The sequence below is a fragment of the Balearica regulorum genome, chromosome 1, assembly GCF_011004875.1.
Source record: "Balearica regulorum gibbericeps isolate bBalReg1 chromosome 1, bBalReg1.pri, whole genome shotgun sequence".
Classification (NCBI taxonomy): domain Eukaryota; kingdom Metazoa; phylum Chordata; class Aves; order Gruiformes; family Gruidae; genus Balearica; species Balearica regulorum.
Genome location: NC_046184.1, coordinates 118,086,241 through 118,106,771, shown reverse-complemented (window position 1 = coordinate 118,106,771; position 20,531 = coordinate 118,086,241). Strand labels below are relative to the sequence as shown.

At 38.0% G+C, this 20,531-nt stretch overlaps 1 protein-coding gene across 5 annotated transcripts in view; it reads right to left on the bottom strand.

Annotated features, from left to right (window-relative positions):
* The window catches only part of TTC3 (tetratricopeptide repeat domain 3), a 65,087-nt gene extending 44,633 nt beyond the window's left edge, over nucleotides 1–20,454 (bottom strand). For 3 of the 5 annotated variants that reach the window (XM_075771808.1, XM_075771834.1, XM_075771842.1), the window contains exons 1-14: nucleotides 20,376–20,451; nucleotides 19,378–19,463; nucleotides 16,375–16,420; nucleotides 15,093–15,225; nucleotides 14,264–14,351; nucleotides 12,946–12,999; nucleotides 9,923–10,046; nucleotides 8,864–8,949; nucleotides 7,950–8,044; nucleotides 6,559–6,621; nucleotides 3,634–3,688; nucleotides 2,767–2,929; nucleotides 2,602–2,650; nucleotides 1,381–1,504 (exon numbers count right to left, since the gene is read on the bottom strand). In XM_075771808.1, coding sequence (XP_075627923.1) covers nucleotides 1,381–1,504; nucleotides 2,602–2,650; nucleotides 2,767–2,929; nucleotides 3,634–3,688; nucleotides 6,559–6,621; nucleotides 7,950–8,044; nucleotides 8,864–8,949; nucleotides 9,923–10,046; nucleotides 12,946–12,999; nucleotides 14,264–14,351; nucleotides 15,093–15,225; nucleotides 16,375–16,420; nucleotides 19,378–19,452 — 1,155 coding nt within the window. In that variant the 5' untranslated portion in view covers nucleotides 19,453–19,463; nucleotides 20,376–20,451. Of the gene's footprint in view, nucleotides 1–1,380; nucleotides 1,505–2,601; nucleotides 2,651–2,766; nucleotides 2,930–3,633; nucleotides 3,689–6,558; nucleotides 6,622–7,949; nucleotides 8,045–8,863; nucleotides 8,950–9,922; nucleotides 10,047–12,945; nucleotides 13,000–14,263; nucleotides 14,352–15,092; nucleotides 15,226–16,374; nucleotides 16,421–19,377; nucleotides 19,464–20,171; nucleotides 20,302–20,375 lie in introns of those variants that run through there. The other 2 variants (XM_075771824.1, XM_075771816.1) reach the window with 2 other exon arrangements.
* Nucleotides 20,455–20,531: the final 77 nt, after the last annotated feature.

Here is a 20,531-nt window from a genome sequence, read left to right as displayed (position 1 = left end):
AAACCCACACATGGACAGGTTGACATGGTGAGCTTTGATATATATGAGCTTGGAAACTGGAACACCGATCATGCGATTAACACAGAAATAGGTTCTTCCAAAACTAATTTGGTCAAGGAACAAAGGAAGTTGTGGTCACAAAGAAGTCTTATGCATACCTTTTCCATCACATGTAATTTGACTACACGCCAACCACATTATTCCATATATATGACAGCCTGAGCAAGCTTTTTTTGAGCTCTCCCCTCCTAAGTAGCTGGTAGCACAGCGGTGATCTCACCTGGGGCTGGGAAACCTCTCAAGGTTACTCCTCGAGGATGAGAGACCCCTTACCAACCGCAAATCTTTGGTAAGCGACCAGTATCACACATTACCTTGTATCACAGGGCATTAAGATCTTGTGTTGATAATTTTGAATCATTATTGTATCCTCTGTGCAGTAGAGTAATAGAGCCTTGCAATCAGACTTTGTTAGACCTTACTTTTACATCATCTTATTTCAATAAACCCACTTTTGCTGCTACTTTTGGCAGTGGTTCTTCAAGCAATCTAAATCTCCCTCACAACAGTTTAACATTCTCTTTTAAGCCTTCCTCACCAAAAAAGTTAATAGAAGTAATCTAGTAGAATATTTGCCCATGTAAACTGTATTTTAAACTGAAAGAATTAATCTAAAGAATTACAAAGGGCTACTAATATAACACAAGTCCATCTTGTACTTTAGCATTATAGTACACTTGTTTCAAACACACAAGCCAAACAGATATTTGAGAACCATAAAACCCTAGTTTTAAATATAAACCACTTCAGCATACTATTTAACCAACATTTTTCCCATATGAAAGAAATCTGTTTACAGAGCATGAAATAATGGTCTATAACCATGCAAATAACGTCACAGTATCAGTGCAAAACGATGCTCCAGTATAGCAAAAGGCCTGTGCACGAATTAACTTGGTTAGCTTGGTTAAAGCATCTTCCACTAAACTCCGTTACACCAGTACACATTAACTGAGTTCTCTCCTAAAGCCAAAGGGAAGCCTGTATCTGAATGCACAACGACAGGCAGGACTGGGCAGTCAATTAAATCAGCCATGACTTCAGTCTCACTTTCAAGAAGCCCAAAGAGATCTCTCTTCTCCTCACAATGTACAGCCTCCACCTTCTCATTCAGGCAGCCACCTCCCACCTCCTTTCAAATCCAAAGTTCCAAACATAGGTTTGGTAGTCAAATATTACAGGAAAAGTGCACTTGGCTGAGAAAGTACACAATTAAAGCACAATGGCTGCAAAATTTCAGCCACACTATTGAGTAACACATTCCAGGATGATGAAAATCAACACAGTTAGTCTTGTAATGCCAGCTGTAGCATAACTTACCTTGGTATCATGTTTTTGATGACAATGATGATCTTTGGGATCAGACTGTGCTCTCTTTCTGTCTTTTTCTATTTCTTTTTGTTCTTGAGAGATTATTAAATGAGATTCTGAAGAACTGCATTCTCTGATATGGAAAAAGAAAGAAACCTAGTTCTTCCAATGTTGATGTCTTTTCCCCATATTTAAGACACATACCATCCAAGTATAATGAAAAAAAAAAAAAAAAACAAAAAAAACCCACAGAGACAAATTCAAGAAGTCTACCCCTCATAGAAGTGCAATGGCATAAGCATATTTAAATGATTTGATCAAATAGCCGTTTTTTACACCTTCAAATTACACAGTCCAAGGCTATGCAAAAACATAACAAAAAGGCACCATTTTCTATAAAAGGGACAGGAACTGAATTACTGCACTTTAATTAAATAATGGCAACTAATTTAAAAAAAAAAAAAAAATCAAAAAAACAATCTTACCCAAGACCACAATTCATTTGTGCAATATAGAAGGGAAACGAGTTCCTCCAGAATTTTCAGGTTTACAAAAAAACTGTTTAGTAGTTTACTTACTGTACCATTTTTTAATGACAGCACATCAATACACGTAGCCAATAAAAATCAAAAAGATCTTTCAGAAAAATGTTTAATGCAAAAGTTACGGGTAACTTGGCTGAATCTGTGAATATGGAATCTCTCTTACTCTCTCTGGGCAAAGCAAAAGCACAGAATAAATGTGGCAAAACCAAGTTCCTACAAATTAGGATACGCGTTCATTTTTACCATTGCCAAAATGCATTTGCTAGCATTCAGGTTCTCAAATCAGCTTAATCTCCTAGCGAACTTTATGTAGCAAACTTAACACAAAAAAGTGGGTGTGATTGCACTGACATTTTCAGGCACTAAATTTCCTCAACAGCTAAGTACTTCAAGTTAGGAGGACAAAAAAGATGAAAATGTAACTGTTTCCTGTTATTTCCAACATGGGTAAAAACGCTGAAGGAAACTGCTTGGAAGTAGAACACATTTCGAGATAGCTTATTTATTTCCTAAAAGTCCTTTTTACGCCTAGGCTGCACTCTGGTTGCAGTTCTGATAAACTTATTCCTTCCATTTTTATTTGCTGATAGATAACAAAATCTAAGTAATATCTACGCTATGAATTCCTTCAATCTTATACTAAGCATTGCTAATTTAAAAAAAAGCAAACTTGACAGTTGCTTACTTTTTCTCAAGAAGCGCCTTCTTCGGTTTCTGTTTATGTTGTTTAATACCTATAGAAAATTATATAGGAAAGGGGGAAAAAAAAAAAGAATTAGTTTCAAAGGAAAATTAGCAATGAAGGAATTTTGCTATGTTCAAGGTAGATCTTGAAAGCAGAAAAGGTTACCATTGATTTCTTCTAATGTCTTCTTTAACTTGTCATTTTGTTGAATAAGATCCTTAAGTCCATCACGAATATTCTTGCATAGTTCCTGAGCTCTCTCATTAGCTTCCAAAGCCAGTTCATGTTCCCCCAGTAATGACAGTGCCTTACAGAAGTGGTAGTGACCCTACACAGACATAAGTTTAAATTTCGAACATTAATTCATACAAATAAGAAAATAATTTATATCCAAAACAGCTGCAGTAGACAAAGTAAGATTTAACATGCTTAAAAGTTATCTACTTCACCTGTTTCAGGTCAAACGATGAATAATCAAAGTTTCCAACTACTCAGTACACTGAAACAAAAAGACAATTCGCTGGGAGTAGCGGCTAGCCTCTGGCTTCAGAAAAAAACAAATTTGCTTTTTCCCCTAACTTCAACTACTACTTTGCAATTTTGTAACTACCCCTTATTTACTCTTCTTTAGGCCAAGAATATTGGGAAATACATGTTGGTCATTAATCAGGGTTTTATTTTTTTTTTTGTAAGGACTATGTATATTCTTTTTAAAACATTGTGATAACATAGCTACACACAACAATGTAATAAACGTTTTCTTCTGTCTTTGCACATGCAGAACACCATGTAACAACACTTACAAGCATGTCAAAATAACATTTTTAATACAAAAACACAAGCAAACTATGTACTTGGCTGTCTGAAGCATAATTCTTAGTCTACAAGGTACTGTCTTCATTCTACTGTCATTAGTGCTAAACGCAGATGAGAACATGTCATACCTACGTGGGTCAAACCTGTAATTAATACTCTGAGTTCTTATGTTAAAGTACCACCAAAAGACAATTTTGAAATGTATATGAAACTAACCTTTGGCCAATTAGGCTTCAAAATCATGGCTCTTTTTCCATCAGCAAGGGCTCTCCTTAGAGAAGGGAGGGAAAAAGAAGAGGCATTTATTATTTATACTTCCGAAAAACATACAGACCAGAAGTACAAGGCACTATAAAAATACAAAGTGAATAAATGAGCAGTTCATTCACCTGTGTAAAGGCATGGTCAGATAACACTTGTTAGCTGAAACTTACCTGGGTTAAAATGTTACAGTTTCAAATACTTCACCCATCAGATATTTATTCCCTCCCCCTACCTACTAGGTTTTCCAGCATTTCTGCTTATGTACCTACCCCTTAACTGTGTTCTAACAAAACATTCCTTTAAAAAGTAAGGTCTTAATTAAAAAGTCTGAATACAAGATCTAAATTTTTTGACAGAAACCATATTAAATGGTAATTACATAACCATAGCTAGAGATTTCAGGGGGCAAGTATTAACTGCTGAGCACTGACAGTAACCTCTAAAACTCCCAACAACTGAAACCTGAAAAACATGCCCGACTTTGACTTTTTAAACATGAGATGTCATGGAATAATCAGAATTACAATTTTGACCAGGTGAAAAGAGAACGGCTACAGGAGAGAACACAGAGCCTTTGCCGAAACCAGTGCTGCCCAAAGCAGGCAGTTACAGAGGTCATGCACCTTTGGGATATACCACTCGTTCTTCACTGAACTACAGCTGTGTGTCAGTTAAGCAGGATATAGTAAATTACAACAAAGAGCAGTCACATATGGATTACTTCACATGAGGAAGCTTACAAGTAACTCACTCCTTCAATAGCTAGGTCATGCTGATTCAGTGAGTCCTTTAGAAAATGTCTGCAGTGAGACCTAAAACTTGAGAGGCCTGCAAAGGCCCACGAGGCGTTAGCTATTTTAGCTCTGCAAAGGGAGTGAATATAGAATAAAAAAATATCATTTCACATGAAAGCGTTCACAAATTGCCTAGTCGCTACCACTGTTTTTTGTAACCATTATAGCAGGAAAGCTTGTACAGAGGAACGTGAAGGAGAATGAGATGATCTGTCATAACAAAAGCTGGATAATAAAGAAAAGCCTGAAAGAGACAATAATTTCAAGAAACAAGTTTTACACAACAAAATTAGTGAGAGATTTCAGGAAGAATTAATTCAGTGAAATGAAAGCAAGTTAGAACACACATACCCCCTCAAATTAGAGAGACCCCAGGCAGTAATGGCAGAATTTAGAGATGTGGCAATATATTTTTAAAAAAATTAGTAATAAAAAACCACAACAGAACTAGTGATTAGAATGGGAGTAATTGCATCATATTGATATTGCAAAGGAAGCGAACACAAGGAACAAATGCTTGAGTAAAAGAAAGATAGTGGGGTACAGAACCTGAAGATATTAAGATATTACAAAACCAGTTGAAAAATTAGAAAAAAACTAGTATGTTCTGTTACACTTTGTCTTCACCCACAAGAGGCTGAGCTGCCCTGAAAGGTCCTGTCTGGTATCAAAGCCCGGGAGGGAACATGAGCGCTGCCTCCCATGAGGCCATGAAAACGGGATGAATACATAGGCCTGGGACAAAGCCATGAACTCCCCAGCAGATGATCTGGAGAACACTAAGTAACTGTGTAGTTCTGTAATACAATGTTGCCACCGCCAATAGCAGGTCATAAGCTCTGTAATGAGTTTGCAAAGCTCCAGGACTCAGGCTTCTCGATCTTCCTCAGCCTGAACTGCAGCTTGACCTGCCTGCAGCTTTCTTTTACTTAGTTTAACTGTGACAGCAATTTCTCTAATTAACTGGGTGTCTATGGCTAATTTGGTCTACTTTTGTTTACCTTTGTGTGGTACAAGCACAGATTTAGGTGGAATAACTGCTTGTTTCTGCTACTTATACAGAACGAGGTATTTACGACTCCAAAATTATGATGTCCTGTAAAGAAATACAAGTCTGGTATGATAGCAGAGGCCTTCAGAAGTAGCTACAAATGAAAAAAATATAAAAGAGTACAGGTATGAGATGACAACAGATGGGACATAAGCTTAGCACTGGAGACCCCGTGGCTATACACAATTCACCAATGGCCAGTTAAAGACACGCAAAATCTGGACAAACAGACTTTAAGAGTAACAAAGAAAAAGTAATATTCATAAAAAGTAACATATATAGCATAGTAAATTCAGATGTAACAGGGTGCTGCCTCTAGAGGAATGAAGAGCAAAGGCGTAATAGCCATCAGCAAACACAAAAGCGACCCCAAGTGGATCCTAGAATGAGGAAGAAGAAACCATCGGCATGAACATCACTTTCCTCCCGGAGAAGGACTCTGCACACCGACAGCTCTCTAACCCCACTGCTACAGCAGTAACACAGCCAACTGCAGTACCCTGAGGAGCAGTGGAGGGGTGGGCGTAACACCGGGAAAACAGGCAGACACTAAGAATCATGGGGAATACCAGTTTTAGTTACGTTGTTGTTATTTTTTTTATTTCAACAATTAAATCTGGAGTAGTAACACAGTTCAATTATACTAGCAAGAAATTTGTGGGTTGACATTACATAACAGGTATGCATCTACCTTGCCCATAAACAAGATTTTTAGCTTAACTGGCTTAAGAAAAATAACCCCCACACCCACACTGATTTCTTCAAAAGGTTTAATAACAATCACAGTACTCACTGGTACTGAGAATTTTTTTTCATGTTGTATAAGCCACACATACACACAAATTTTAAATGGTATTACATACTGACAGCAGATACAGCTAGTATTATTCACTTTTCTTAATATCAGTTTTCTGAGGTAGTAGCATCACAATTACTATATACTTAAGTTTTAAAAATACTATTTTTGTAAGTATATTGCCAATTTTTAACTGCAAATCACCACATTTCAATTATAAACATGAGGTTACTTACTTGTACTGCCTTGTGAGAATTAAACAAAGAGCTCGGTTTCCATACAGAAGATGGTTTGCAGGACTTAGAAAAAAATTATGAAAAGTTAGTAACATATATTACTTCCGAAAATCTTAAGGAGAAAAAACAAAAGTAAGTTTTTTTACAATAATTATCTGCAAGCACTCTAACACTAACAATTATATATAAGCTTCCTTGAACAGTCCCATTGATTTACACGTCAAGTCACTGAGAATATTTAATTATGTAATAATTTGTAAGATTTGGGCCCACTAATGCAACTTCCAACCAATTCAAATCACTCTCAACCTACTTAAAAAAAAAAAAAAATGAAAAAAGGCTTCTGGACACTTCCAGATTACTGGGTCTACAACTTTTTCATAACTCTCTGCTTGACTGGGCAGGCTAAGCAGCAGTTCTAAAGAGCTAACACATTACCCCCAGTGTACCTAATGGAGAGAAAGTCAGCCTACACAACTCTTCAAGGAGGCTGAAATCAGCTTGAATTTGGGATTGAAATGTATCCTACTATGTGACATAAACCTGAGGCAAGACATCAGCAAAATGCTATCTTTCAACTGCACAATTATAAAGGTACAGACTTCAAAATGAAAAAATAAAACCCTTAGCACAATTTTTAAGGAAAGGTGGGACTTTATGAATTTCACCATATTTCATAGACACCAGAACCTGTAATAGCAGCATTTGCACCACTACAACACAAGTAGCAATAACACCAAACCAATGTTCTATACCTAGTTCACAGTACATGCAGACTACAGGAAGGAAGAAAATGCTCCATATGCACAGGACAAATTCTCATTTAATCTCTGCCTCCCTGCCCCTTTACAGAGTCCAGGAAAGTCTCCAACACCTTTCAGCAAATAATGTTTGGGAAGCAATTAAACAAGACTTACAAAAGGCAGTTAAGCCTGTCACATACAAAGTTGCCAAAAGCAGATACTTAAAAATAAATATTTGTTCTTGTTCACTAGTTCTGCATCATAGCTGAAATGATACATACTTGCAACAGCTGGTCATACTGTTCTTGCTGGAAGACAATTTGGGAGGGATGGTACCAAAAACAGGGCTGTTCACACCAAATAACTTCCTTTCAGGTTTACTATACTTTCTGTTAGTTATTTTAGATCGTTTTTAAACTCTAACAGGGCATTTGGAGCAGTAAAAGTACAACCAACCACTAGTAACAAGAAATAAAGTAGAAAAAAAAATGTATTACAGAGTTTTTTTGTAGGTTTTTTTTTTTCATTAAATTAGGTATCATTTGGCCTCTACTTAGAGTGGCTCATGCAAAACTATATAAAATCAGGATAAATCTGAATAAGCTGAATATGATATAAAACAATCCAGTTACCCAATTTAGTTCTTACCAAAACTCTATGGCTTTAGTATATGACATTATAGCACGATCAAAGTTTCCTTGGGAAAATTCCTCATTTCCTTTCTGTTTCATAGATTCACTGTTCTGTGAAATCAAGAAAAAACAATTTGGCAATCACTGTAATTAAACTCAGTTACAATGAGAAGTAAAGAAGACATTTGACAAAAGGCAGCTAAGTTTTTATGCTTGTAAAAACAGAATGTTATGTATGCACTATTAGTTTGTAATTTAATACTTTTAATTCAGTGCAATTAATAAGTGTACAAATAAAACTTATGCAGACAAGAATACAATGAACAGTAATTAAAAAGCAGGACTAACTCAGAAGCTCTCCTGGGTTCTATAATACAGTCGTCATCAAAAGTGAGCACGTATCAAATAGCAAAGTAGGCTGAGTACAGCACAGCTCAACCAGTTCCCTACTCAGTGCCTTTCAGCATAGCTCCTCAACTACGGAATTGCAGCAAGGAAGACACAGTAATTAAACAGACTCCCAGAAAAAAACAACATACTACCAACAAAACACACAAACAAAAAAACCCAAAAACACACCACACGAACAAACATCTACCCTAAAGGAACACATGGCAAAGAATTTGAAAGCATCTTATTTCTGTGTTAAAAGAACAATCTTCTATCAATATTAGCTGTGTTACCTTGAGTTTTTGGGGGAGTGAGGAGGGGAACACTGTCCAGTGTACACTGGTAACATAAACAACTAGTGTTCTGTTTGTTAGGCCAGGATCTCTCAAGGTAACTATGTCAGGACAACTACTCACTCAAGCTTTTGAAATCTTTATCTTTGATCATTTGGTCATTTTTATAATCTTTGATCATGAAAAAAAACCAAAAAATAACAACAAAACAAGAAATGCCGAAACACATTCTGATATCTTCTCTCACCTTCCTACAGTTTTCACAGGTCACAGCTTTAAATTCTTCAACTAAATTACAATCTTCCAAAGCAACTTTAGTAATATAACGTTTGCCTGGAGACAAAATTCAGAAAAACACGGTGAGTAAAGAAGTTACTAAAGACAAGTAGGTTTTATCTTCTGCTACCAAGAATCAAGCTTTGTTTTCTGACTGAAAGCAAAACTTGACATACCATACTAAATAACAGAAACAAATAGAAACAATAGAAACAAATTAAGCAACAGAAAGGTTCAAAAGAAAAGGAATTATTTATTATTTGGTAAGCCCAAAATAACTAGCTGCACACTGTAAAATATTTAAGCACTTGCCAAATTTCAAGCAATCAAGTGAAACTCACTTGTATTTTTAAAGATTTTGCATTTTAAAGATTCACAGATATCTGTATTTTAAAGAATTTGTACTTTGGCACTTAACCATAAAAAGGTTGTTCTCCTTACACGCAAGTTCAATTTCTACCACCCTGATATGCATTCTAACTCAGCTGTTGCAATAAATGTAAAAAGAAAGACCAGAATACAAGCCATTTAGCACACGTCAAAACCAGCAGGCCTGGAAGCTTTTTGTCATTTCAGCAGAACTTCTGCTACTAGTGTTAACATCTTACGGTAACTCCCATGAGCTACATAAGCTAATTTTTAAAGTATGACTTACATCTCAGTTAATATTTTGACAAAATCCTCTGCCAAACTTTTAACAGAAAGACGTAAATAATATTTCAGGCAACTTTCAACTTAACCGTAACTTAAAGGAATACAGGGGGCATATACAGCCCACAATGGACAGCAAAGTGAAAAAATGTTTTGAACTGTTCAGAGAGTATGTGCCCTGTAAATACAACCCACATACAAAGACTCAAGGAAGAACCGACTGGTTCAAATACGCAAAAAAACAAGAAAAAACCCCACACCACCAATACTTTTCCAGTCACTCCCAGCGTAATGAAATACACGCAAACATTAACTATTTCATAACTACAACACAGGTGACTTTTCTCACCATTCTTTCTCCTAAAGTGTTCATACTTACATTCAGCAAAGAAAATTTCGAGATAGATCCAACCAAAATCACCAAGTTTCTCCAGCCTCTGCAGAATACTGACATCACCTGTGTATCTGACCCAATCAAGTGCATCTCCAACATCAAAGAAACCCTATTTCAATTGAAGAAAAGGAAAATTAAAAAAAGTAACTAATTCTATACAAAGCAAAGTCTTAAAACAAAAACAACAAATGCCACACAAACCAACAGCCCACTGGCAATATAGTGGAACCATTCCATGTAAATATAACAAACAGTACTACTGTAGCACTTACACTATGCACTTGTTCCCGATTTGTTAGCCTTTGAAATAGACAACAGCTCACAAATATAAATATCTGGATAACTGAAGCACAGCATAATACAGCATATTCACAAAATGGAAACAGTCATTCTTTCAAGAGCAGACAAGGAGCGATTCAAATTACAGAATTTGATTTAGAAATGTCTTTTTGATGACTGCATACAAAATTGCTTCAGTGTGAAGTGACAAGCCTGATTAGAACAAGCAACATTCTCCAGGCTGTTAGACATGCAGGCCAGGGCTAAGACTTAATTCTGTAAATTAAGACTTCTATTCAAACTAAATTTAATTGTTTGAGCTACAGAGCTTTATTTGAAGGAGAGGGATTGAATGAAGAATGTCTGTTGCCTGGGCTACTCCCACATTATCTGGGCCTACAGATTTTGAAAAGTAATCTAAAAACCCACATGACTAAAACAGGTATCACTAAAAATACAGGAACTGGGTTATCCAGCAGTAACATGCAGTTGTACCTATTCTGCTTCTCCTATTGCTACTATGAGCTATGATATTGTCTTTTAACTTCAATGTTTTTATTTTAACTTTTGTAGTTAATCTACAGCAGGCAGCAGAAACTAGAAAGTGGGAAAAAGGTGACAGACACAAGGAAATTAAGACTGTTCACAGTCCAATGCTTACAAGCTGAAAAATGTAAGAAGTATAGTTCCATTGTACACTGAATTTAGTAATGAAGATGGATCAGTAGGTTTCCAAACCACACCCTTACTCAGCCATTCACAGTCCTTCAGATTGCATCAGTGTTTGAGAATCTCATAAAAGATTGCCAACCTGTCTCCAAAGAGGAGCACTTTTGCATCATTTCAGTGATCAAGCTTAGCCCTACTTGCTGTCCTGTAGCCCCATCATACAGCGTTGCCATTGCTAGTAATAGGCCACAAGCTTTGTAGAGAGTTAGCAAGGCCACAGGGCTTATTCTGAGCTTGTCCTGACCTGCTGAGAGCTCAGTTTTAACTCCAATAGCAATTGTTCTTCTGACTGGGTGGATATGACTTTTGTATGGTACAATAGCTTTCATATAGACAGTAGTAACGAGTAGTTAATGCCGCTATGACTAACAAAGATGCAGTATAGAGAAATGCAAGCCAAATATGATAGAGCATAGGCCACAAAAATTGGAGAAACATAATGCACTTTAGAGGAGTATGGGCACAGGCTAGTAAGAGATGGAGCACAAGCTAACACTGCAGAACCAATGGCTATAAACAAGTGGCCAAGTTAAAAAAAAATAAGATAGAGCTGGACAAAATTGGGCAAGAGTAGTTTCTAACATACATTAAAGCATACTATATATGTATATATAGTATAAACATACGTAACTTAAACCTGCAGACAAATGAAAATAAAGAGCAGGATATAAAAGCGCATTACTGAACATAAAAAATAGACCCAGGTAGATTCTAGAATGAGGAAGAAGAAAACATCAACAGCAGTCCATGCGGCAAAAAACTCCAGGTAGGGATGACTGTACCCCACTCCCCCACACATGGAAACACCAGACAGAAGCCATTCACCAAGGAACAGTACAAGAGTGAGCATAACACCTGGAAAATGGTCAGATACTATGAGGAGTGTATATTTAATGATAATCATAGAATTATAGAACGGTTTGGGTTGGAAGGGACCTCAAAGACCATCTAGTTCCAACCCCCGTGCTATGGGCAGGGACACCCTCCACTAGACCACGTTGCCCAAAGCCCCATCCAACCTGGTCTTAAACACTTCCAGGGAGGGGGCATCCACAACCTCTCTGGGCAACCTGTTCCAGTGCCTCACCACCCTCACAGTAAAGAATTTCTTTCTAACATCTAATCTAAATCAACCCTCCTTCAGCTTAAACCCATTGCCCCTTGTCCTGTCACTACACTCCCTGATAAACAGTCCCTCACCATCTTTCCTGTAGGCCCCTTCAGGTACTGGTAGGCTGCAACTAGATCTCCCCAGAGCCTTCTTTTCACCAGGCTGAGTTATAATACAGTTAACATTATAAGACTTTTTCTGTTTAGTCGTATTTGTTGATTTTCTTTCCTCTTCTGCCATAATTAATTCTGGAATATTTCACTTATACTAACAATAACTTATTTTGTTTACATTTAAAGTGTGTTTTGGCCTATATCTAGACTGTTAGCATAGCACACCAACACCAGCACAGAAAGAGAGGACAGAGCAAAACGCACCACAGAGGTAGAACTGTGTGCTTATGGGAGGGAGCCTAAGAATCTTCAAGACTGAAGACAGAGAGAGTCCAGAGACATCTCAAAGGAATAAGCCTTCAACAAGAAGTGGCAAATCTGTGAGAAAGCACCAAGGAAAGCCTCCAGCAGGTACCAAAGCTGATATTGGAGAGCTGACCTGGGCTCCAGCTGCACAATCTAAACCCACCCACCACACTGCAATAGCAACCTCCAAGAGAAATCATTTATTTTCAGCATGTGAACTACCCCCAAAGTTCTCATTTTGGTCTTCTTACACAGACAACATTTATTTCACAGTTCCTGTCACACAGAGATTTCGTTCTGTGGCTCAGAGCTGCAACAACTTGGGAACCCTGGTTCTATACACTACATATTCCAAAAACTACAGACTATTTATTTATTTATGCAAGCATTTTAAAATTTTGGATATTTGTACAAGTATTTTGTTTGTATTCACAAATAAAGAAGTATTCCTATTAACTTGAGAAACTTACATTTTCGATTCTGCTGCCAATTCTCAGTATGCCACCGATAAAAGGTGGAACGTTCTGGAAGAGGGACAGAAAACAAATAAAGATCAATTTATTAAGATCTGATCATTTTAGTTTCTATCTGCTCAGGTTCAACTCAATAACATTTTCTCTTCTGCTTCAATGCAGTATCATTTGGACAGTTGCTCTGGTCCATTTCAAAGTTTCAGGAAATATTCTTTTATTCAGTAGCAAATCCCCTACCATTTTTGTTGAAAAATAAATAAATGTTGATGTGGAAATAGAGAATGCATGGACGCTATGACATCTGGTTAGGAAAGTCAGCCACTTTAGCCACTTCTGCAGTTATCTACATACCAAAAGAACCAGCTGATACATCCAATGAAAACCATCCAAACCAACAGTACTTCCCCTCCTGAGATCTTCTGCTCCTCCAAATAAATTTTACTATTGGATATACAATCTTTTACATGGAGAAGGAGATACAGGCTGAGGAAGTAAGAAGAGGGAAGCAGAGGTAAACAGGGGAATGGGAATATACACAGACCCTCTCATATAAAGATTGAACGGGAGACCACCAGAGGAGGAAACAGCACAAAGAACCCATCACATGAGACAAAGTGGAAAAATTGCAGGGGCATCCTGAAGTACAAGGAGGTGAAAACAGAGCACTCAGCCTGAAGGAGGAAGCAGCAAAAAGAGCATAAGGAAGTATGAATCCATAAGATCAATATAGTATAGGAATACCTAATCACAGAAAGTCATATAACAGTAAGGCGGACTGGAGAAGTATAGCTTGGGGTTGAGCACAGAATTTCAAACAAACCATTTTTTAAAAAAACATGTCATACATAAATTTAAAAGAAAAATAAAATATCTTCCCTTCAGCTGCTGAGAACATTTCTTACATCATTCTGTCCTCTGCACTGTTATGTTTCTGTTTTAAGTCAGCAACTACATCAAACTTTAACTATCATTTGTTGAAAGAGGAAAAAATAACTGAGCGGGGGGAAAAAAAAAGTATTTAACTTGTTCATCCGGGAATGGTGCCATTTTTCTCTGTGATAGGACTCTCTTTATTAGCAATTTACAAGGGCTCCAGTCAACTGTATTATTGATTCTGCAAATATTTAGTAAGTTATCCCAACTGTAATGAAACCTATGACACTCTTTCTAGAAAGCTGCAACTCAACTATCAGACAATTTATTCACTCCAGCAAACGAAAATGTCTGATTTAAGATACAATCCCAAGCTGCATAGGATACAGATTTAATTAATCTATTATACTTGAAAACTTACATGAAGTTAAAATATACTTACAACAACTTTTTTAATTAAATCAATAAGGTCTTCCAAAACCTCTAAATCACAGAGCCTCTTCCAATTCCGGTCTAAAATCTGTGAACTGCTTAAAAACAGAACATGTTATTAATTAGAAAAATAACACTGTGTTACATAGCCTTAATTACTAATATTTATGGTAATTAGATCTAAGCAAGACAATGGTTACAAACTCAAATCAAGCCCTTCAGAGGAGAGGAGAAAAAAAAGCACGTTGCAAAGCTTTTGGTACTTTTGAAATATAGGGCATGTGTTTAAGTACTTAAATACACACTTAGAATCCAAACTTCAGAAACCCATTCTTAGTATTTTCTGCTGTATATTCACAAACTATGCCTTCTGACCTTAACTAACGTAGCCCACTGGTAAAAACATTCCCGTAGACAGTTTAAGTATACGATGATCTTTCACAGGTAGCAAAAAAAAAAAAAAAAAAGTAAAGGGGATTTGATGAATACTTATAAATATCTAAAGGGCAGATGTCAAGAGGATGGGGCCCGACTCTTTTCAGTGGTGCCCAGTGACAGGACAAGGGGCAACGGGCACAAGCTGGAACACAGGAAGTTCCATCTCAGCATGAGGAAAAACTTCTTCACTGTGAGGGTGACCGAGCACTGGGACAGGCTGCCCAGAGAGGTTGTGCAGTCTCCTTCTCTGGAGAGATTCAAAACCCTCCTGGACGTGATCCTGTGCAACTTGCTCTAGGTGATCCTGCTCTAGCAGGGGGGTTGGACTAGATGATCTCCAGAGGTCCCTTCCAACCCCTACCATTCTGTGATTACATCACTTTGAGAACATGACTACTTACCTCCAATCAGCTACCAAAGAATTACTTTCTCTTTTGAAGAGAAGAGGCCAAAAGATGCGTATTTTAATAACGTTACAATATTCTCTTAAGATGTCAATGGGCTGACTGCACCACACTTCACAGGGATCAACATCTTCTTTAAGAAAAGAGTTAGGAATTAGACACAATTGAGGCACAAGTAATAAAATCAAAATCCAGATAAGCATTCAAAAACACCAGTTATTTCCCTACTGTATTCCTAAGTACTATCTAACCACTCTAAATACATCTGGCAGCTTGAGGGTTTTTATAAATTGAAGGGGGAGAGGGAATTTATATGGAGGCAAGAACATGGACCTGCTGGCAGTCTTTACATTCCTTGCCTAAGAAATTGCCCAAGTTCTGAATTGTATTGATATAGTACATTATAAATGAATAAATGCAGCCTGCTTCCAATGAGGAACCTAACAAGGGCTGTGAGCTGTTCAATGGCTATAAGGGATGCTATTTTCAAGATACAACATGAGCCTCTTCTAACTGTACCCATTCAATTATTTTCTACAATAAATCCAGAGTAGTGTGACACATAGCAACACAGTACAAAAAGATCAGCAATATTATTCTTTTTTTCTCCACAGGCCATTACATGGGTGATGCACGGCTCTTTCAAAAATAGAATCTGTTTCCCTGAGAGACTGTCTTTAAAAGGTAAAAATGCTTATTAGACTACTGAGGTGGCATCAAGTACTCTCAGAGCAGAAGCAGTATTGTCTGAATATATGCAAAAATTCATTTTACACAGCTGACTGCGTTTATCTGAGTTTCCTACATGTTAGAGGTTACCATTTGTATAGCGAATACATTTTTGAAGAGCTTGACATGCTGTTAAGCCACTTGCTTTTCTGCAACTATTAAATATAACTCAAAAACTTGATCTACAAAGATCAACTCGAAGGTATCTTTAGACATATACAGCTAAAACATAGCTACAATTAAAACACAGGTAATGAACACAAGCCTTAAATGCCCATCCTCGTAACATTAATTTACTGCATGTAGGTACGTATTATTGACCATTTACATTGTTCTTACAAATGTATTGCAGTCTTCTGCACATTACATTAGGACAAAAAGATGAGAGTTGTTCCAATGTAAAAGAACATACCAATGCTTCTGCTCAGAAATAACATTTTTCTACTTATTCAGACAAAATAAGGAAAAAAGTGAAATAGCAATCAAAAGATCCAAGCACAGCACAAAAAGTGCATAAGAAAGTTATGTAATATTGGTTTGATTTACATACCTGTTTTAGGCTTAAGTGGTGATCGCTGTATAAACATTCCATGACCCTAAAGATAAACATATTTTTTAACATTGCACATCTTGCAAATGTCTTACACTAACTAATGCTACAATTACTTAACTGTTTCTAAATATTAAACCAGTATAAACTGTTTACCACAGGGGAAGGGAGGAATGGAAGTGATTTTTACGTTCTGGCACCAATTCCTTTTCTCAAGAGAAGGTAATCACTGTGCATATTTAGATCAGAATAAAAGTTGGTCTGTGGATGTATCTTCATAAGCAAGCAGCATGATCAAATAGAAAACAAATCTATAAAGCAAAGTATTTCACACTGAGCAGTCTACTCTTACATTAGGTGCTCTTCAAGGGGTTTTAGCTTGCATTGGTTCAAATCTAGTCCCAAAGACAGCACCCATTTGTGGTTGATGCACATTACCTATACTCTTAAAACCACCTTCTAAATTAGTTTCATCCTCACTGAATCCCACTAGCACGCTCCAAGATCTCTTCACAACGTAAGCCAAAACACAAGAGACAGGGACAATCGGGATATTTGCTTCAAAAGTGTTTTCCTGATCCAAACTAAAATACTAATACAGAAACATTAATTAACAAAATTAATTAATAATTAACTAAAATTATTTCATTAACTATTATCGACTATAATTATTTCATAATTAACTCAAATACTCATGCATACTCCATGGGCATAGACAGGAAAATTATCGCTATTCACCTACTCATTCTGAACAGAAGCTTTTTATAAAATCTTAATAATGCTCATTCAATGCTCACCAGCATCTCATTATCTTCTAAGATCAATCTGAGGTGGGTAAATTCCCCCTGCTTTTTCCCCCCACATCCCATTTCCCCATGAAATAAATACTACTGGTATTCCCCATTCTCCCACAGGTTTCTGCAGTTCTGCCAATGTTTTTTTGAGGAAAACAAGGAAACTTAAAGTCTGCAATATTTTGCACTATCAAATGACAAACCCCTTTGGATCCAATCTTATAATTCATATTAAGCACAGCCAAAAAGCAAATAAACCAAACAAAAACAAACACGGGAAAAAAAAGCATATTTACTAGAGTTACCTAACACAATGGTTTAGTTGCTGTCTTACGAAAAAAAAAATGTTTACCTGCAGATCCATTAAAAAAAATCCATAGATATGAATGGATGGGAAAACTGTTAATATGTTGTTTAAACTATTAAATCACACTACAATAGTATTCTAAAAATTAATAATTCAAAATGAGGTACTAGGCAGCAATATAATGTTCAAGAGTACCTAGGAAAAGCATTCTGTTTTGACAGTTAGTGCATGTATGTTTAAATAAGTGTATATCAAAATAAGTGGAATGAGCAGTTGATTTACTACTTCATTGCAGCATACTGTATCAATACTTTAATGGGTTTAAAACATAGTACTCCATATGAGCTTCTCAAGCTGAAGAATAAATTACTTTGTTCTGTTTTGCACATCCCCACAAAGTCTATTATTTTAAGAAACATTATGTAAGTGTCATTTAATAAATACTACATATCATGTCTATGTATTGCTGCATTATAATTTCCAAGAAACGCAAAGCTATTTCTGAATATGACTGGAGAAAAGTATAAAAACAAATTACCAAACACATCTTTCATACAGTTTCTTTAGCAGACCTTTACTCTATCAGTGGCAGACTTTCTGGAAATACTAGCATGCTGTGCAATGACAGCTTACTAATTTGACCTAAGGTGATGACAAGCAATCATGTGATTTCACCCCAAGCAGTGTTTCTGAATTATTACAACATTACATGTAGATCAAGGCTTACTCTCAAAAATAAGTTATATTACATCGACATATTTAACAGAGCAGGACATTCAATAACAAAGAGGAAAAAAAAATTATTATTTCAAAATCAGTTAAACTTGAAAGATCACTGAAAGTCTCCTTCACTCCACAGAGTGGATTTTGCTACAGTATTTAAAAACAAAACAAACCACACACTCCCCCATACATCAAGCCCAAGGTGGTATTCCCACCACAGCAAACTTGAAAAACCAAGATTTAGCACTTGCATAGAATCAAGGGCTTTCTTTCCATAGCACAGCACACACATCACTTCGAGAGAAAATGCCTAGTATCTTATGCTAACACAATTGTTTAAAATGCTTTATGTTGTCCACAGTACATAAAAAAAATAAATCTTTATTAATATAAACAGTTTTCAGTAAGACTCACCACTAGTAACTGTCCCTTATAAAGACACAGCTCTAGAAATAAACTAAATTTACCTGTACTTTTTATTTCTGCATAGGACGAATGGTACACCAGCTAGTTTGTGTTTTGCAGCAGCAACACTTAGGATAAATAACTCATAACTGAGCTCTCCAAGCAGCAGAAAGATTAACTACCACACTGTTTTTTTGGACTCCTTCGGCATAGCAAGAAGTAGAAAGTAAGAGTCAACAAAAGCATTCTTGGAAGCATAAAAACAGAAGAGTGCTACAGTTTATTCAATAAAAGCAACAACGAAATAAGCAGAGGCCCTATTGGGCACAAAGAACTAGGAAAAAAATGTAAGAGATGACAAGAACAAAGAATGGGTGAACACTGCTGTTAATTTGCAGACTTGAACTTCCATGAGCTACGCTGTGATTGCTTTGCAGTTAAAGGAACTGAATCTGTCACTCTGAGGTATATCATCCCAAGTATGGCCTAGATACATGGCCAACAGGTTGGTCAAGTTCTGTTACTAGGACCTATGCATCACTGTCTAGTTTTACATAGCTGTATATGAATTCAGTAAAACTTGCCTGATAGAGGATACAGAGTCTCTATGCTCTACCTCAATTTAGTACTTCAACAAGTGAATAACTGTAGTATAAGGCATCTTTGCATTAGTTTGAATTAATGAACGCTAGCAATTACACTGTAGATCAGATCTGGGTATAAACCCCACTGGGACACCTTGCAAGTTTTTCATCTACTTTCAAACCTACTTACCAATTCACAGCAAGATTTATCACCAGCATAAAAAGCCAAGGCTGCAAACTCAGATTCAGATATAGGTTCACCCATGGTACATGATCCTGAAATAAAAGGATTGTGACAAATATGTGAGGGGAAGGCAAGAAGCAAATAACAGGTGTTTTACAGGACTTAAAATGATCACAACATTAAATTACACTTTGCAAGAGTTTCATGGAAGACGTGTGTTCTTATTTTTGCACAGCACAGGTTAACGTTGAAAAAATTAACCTAAAGCATCAGTTAAAAGGTAGTTAAATCGACTAATTCTAACAGTCTTTTAAGTCCTTGATACCTGACCGTACTCCTGCATGCCACCTCACACCTGACAGGCAGGAGAGGGAAGGGCAGTTTCTTCCAGCCCTGTCAGGGGGCAGCAGGTCGGGTATTATTGCTACATCCCGGGAGAGCGGAGTTAAACCCCCCACCCGCTCCGCCGGGCAGCCCTGTCTGACAGAACCAGCGGCGCAGCTCCGCCCAGGCCGTGCGTCCCTCTCGCTGCCCGGGGGCTCGCCCGGCACTGCCCGTTCCGCCCCGACAGCGGCGAAGCGGGGGCCGGCTGGGCTCCCACCTACCGGGCTCCCCCGCTGCCGTCAGGCCCCGGAAGCCCCGAGGCTCGCCACTGACGCGTCGCTTCCCGCCGGGACAGCCCTGCCCCTGCCCGGTCCTCCCCGCGGCAAGGAGCTCCAGCGGTCCCGGAGGGGCTGCGCCGCGGCTCCCGTGGACGACAGCACCAGTCCCCTCTACAGGCGGACCGCACCGGGCGTCACCCTGCCGGGGGGCTCCGGAGAAACAGGCATCACCCTCCCGGACCCAGCCTCAGTGGCTGACAGGGGTCAAGAGCTCGGCGACGCACAAGGCGGGAGGGGAACACCCACACCCGCACCCGCCGCCGCCGCCCCAGCGCCCGCTGCTTGCTTGCTTGCTTGCTTGCTTGCTCGCTCGCTCGCTCGCTCGCTCGCTCGCTCGCTCACCAGCCTCAGCCGCGCTCCTCTCCAGCTCCGAAGGACCAAGATGGCTCCCGCCCCCCAACGAACCCCTCCCACCGCACACACCAACACCCTCACCCAGGGCCCTAGCTACTGGCTACTCACCGCCTGACGTCAAGGGAGCCAGCCAACGCGCGGCAA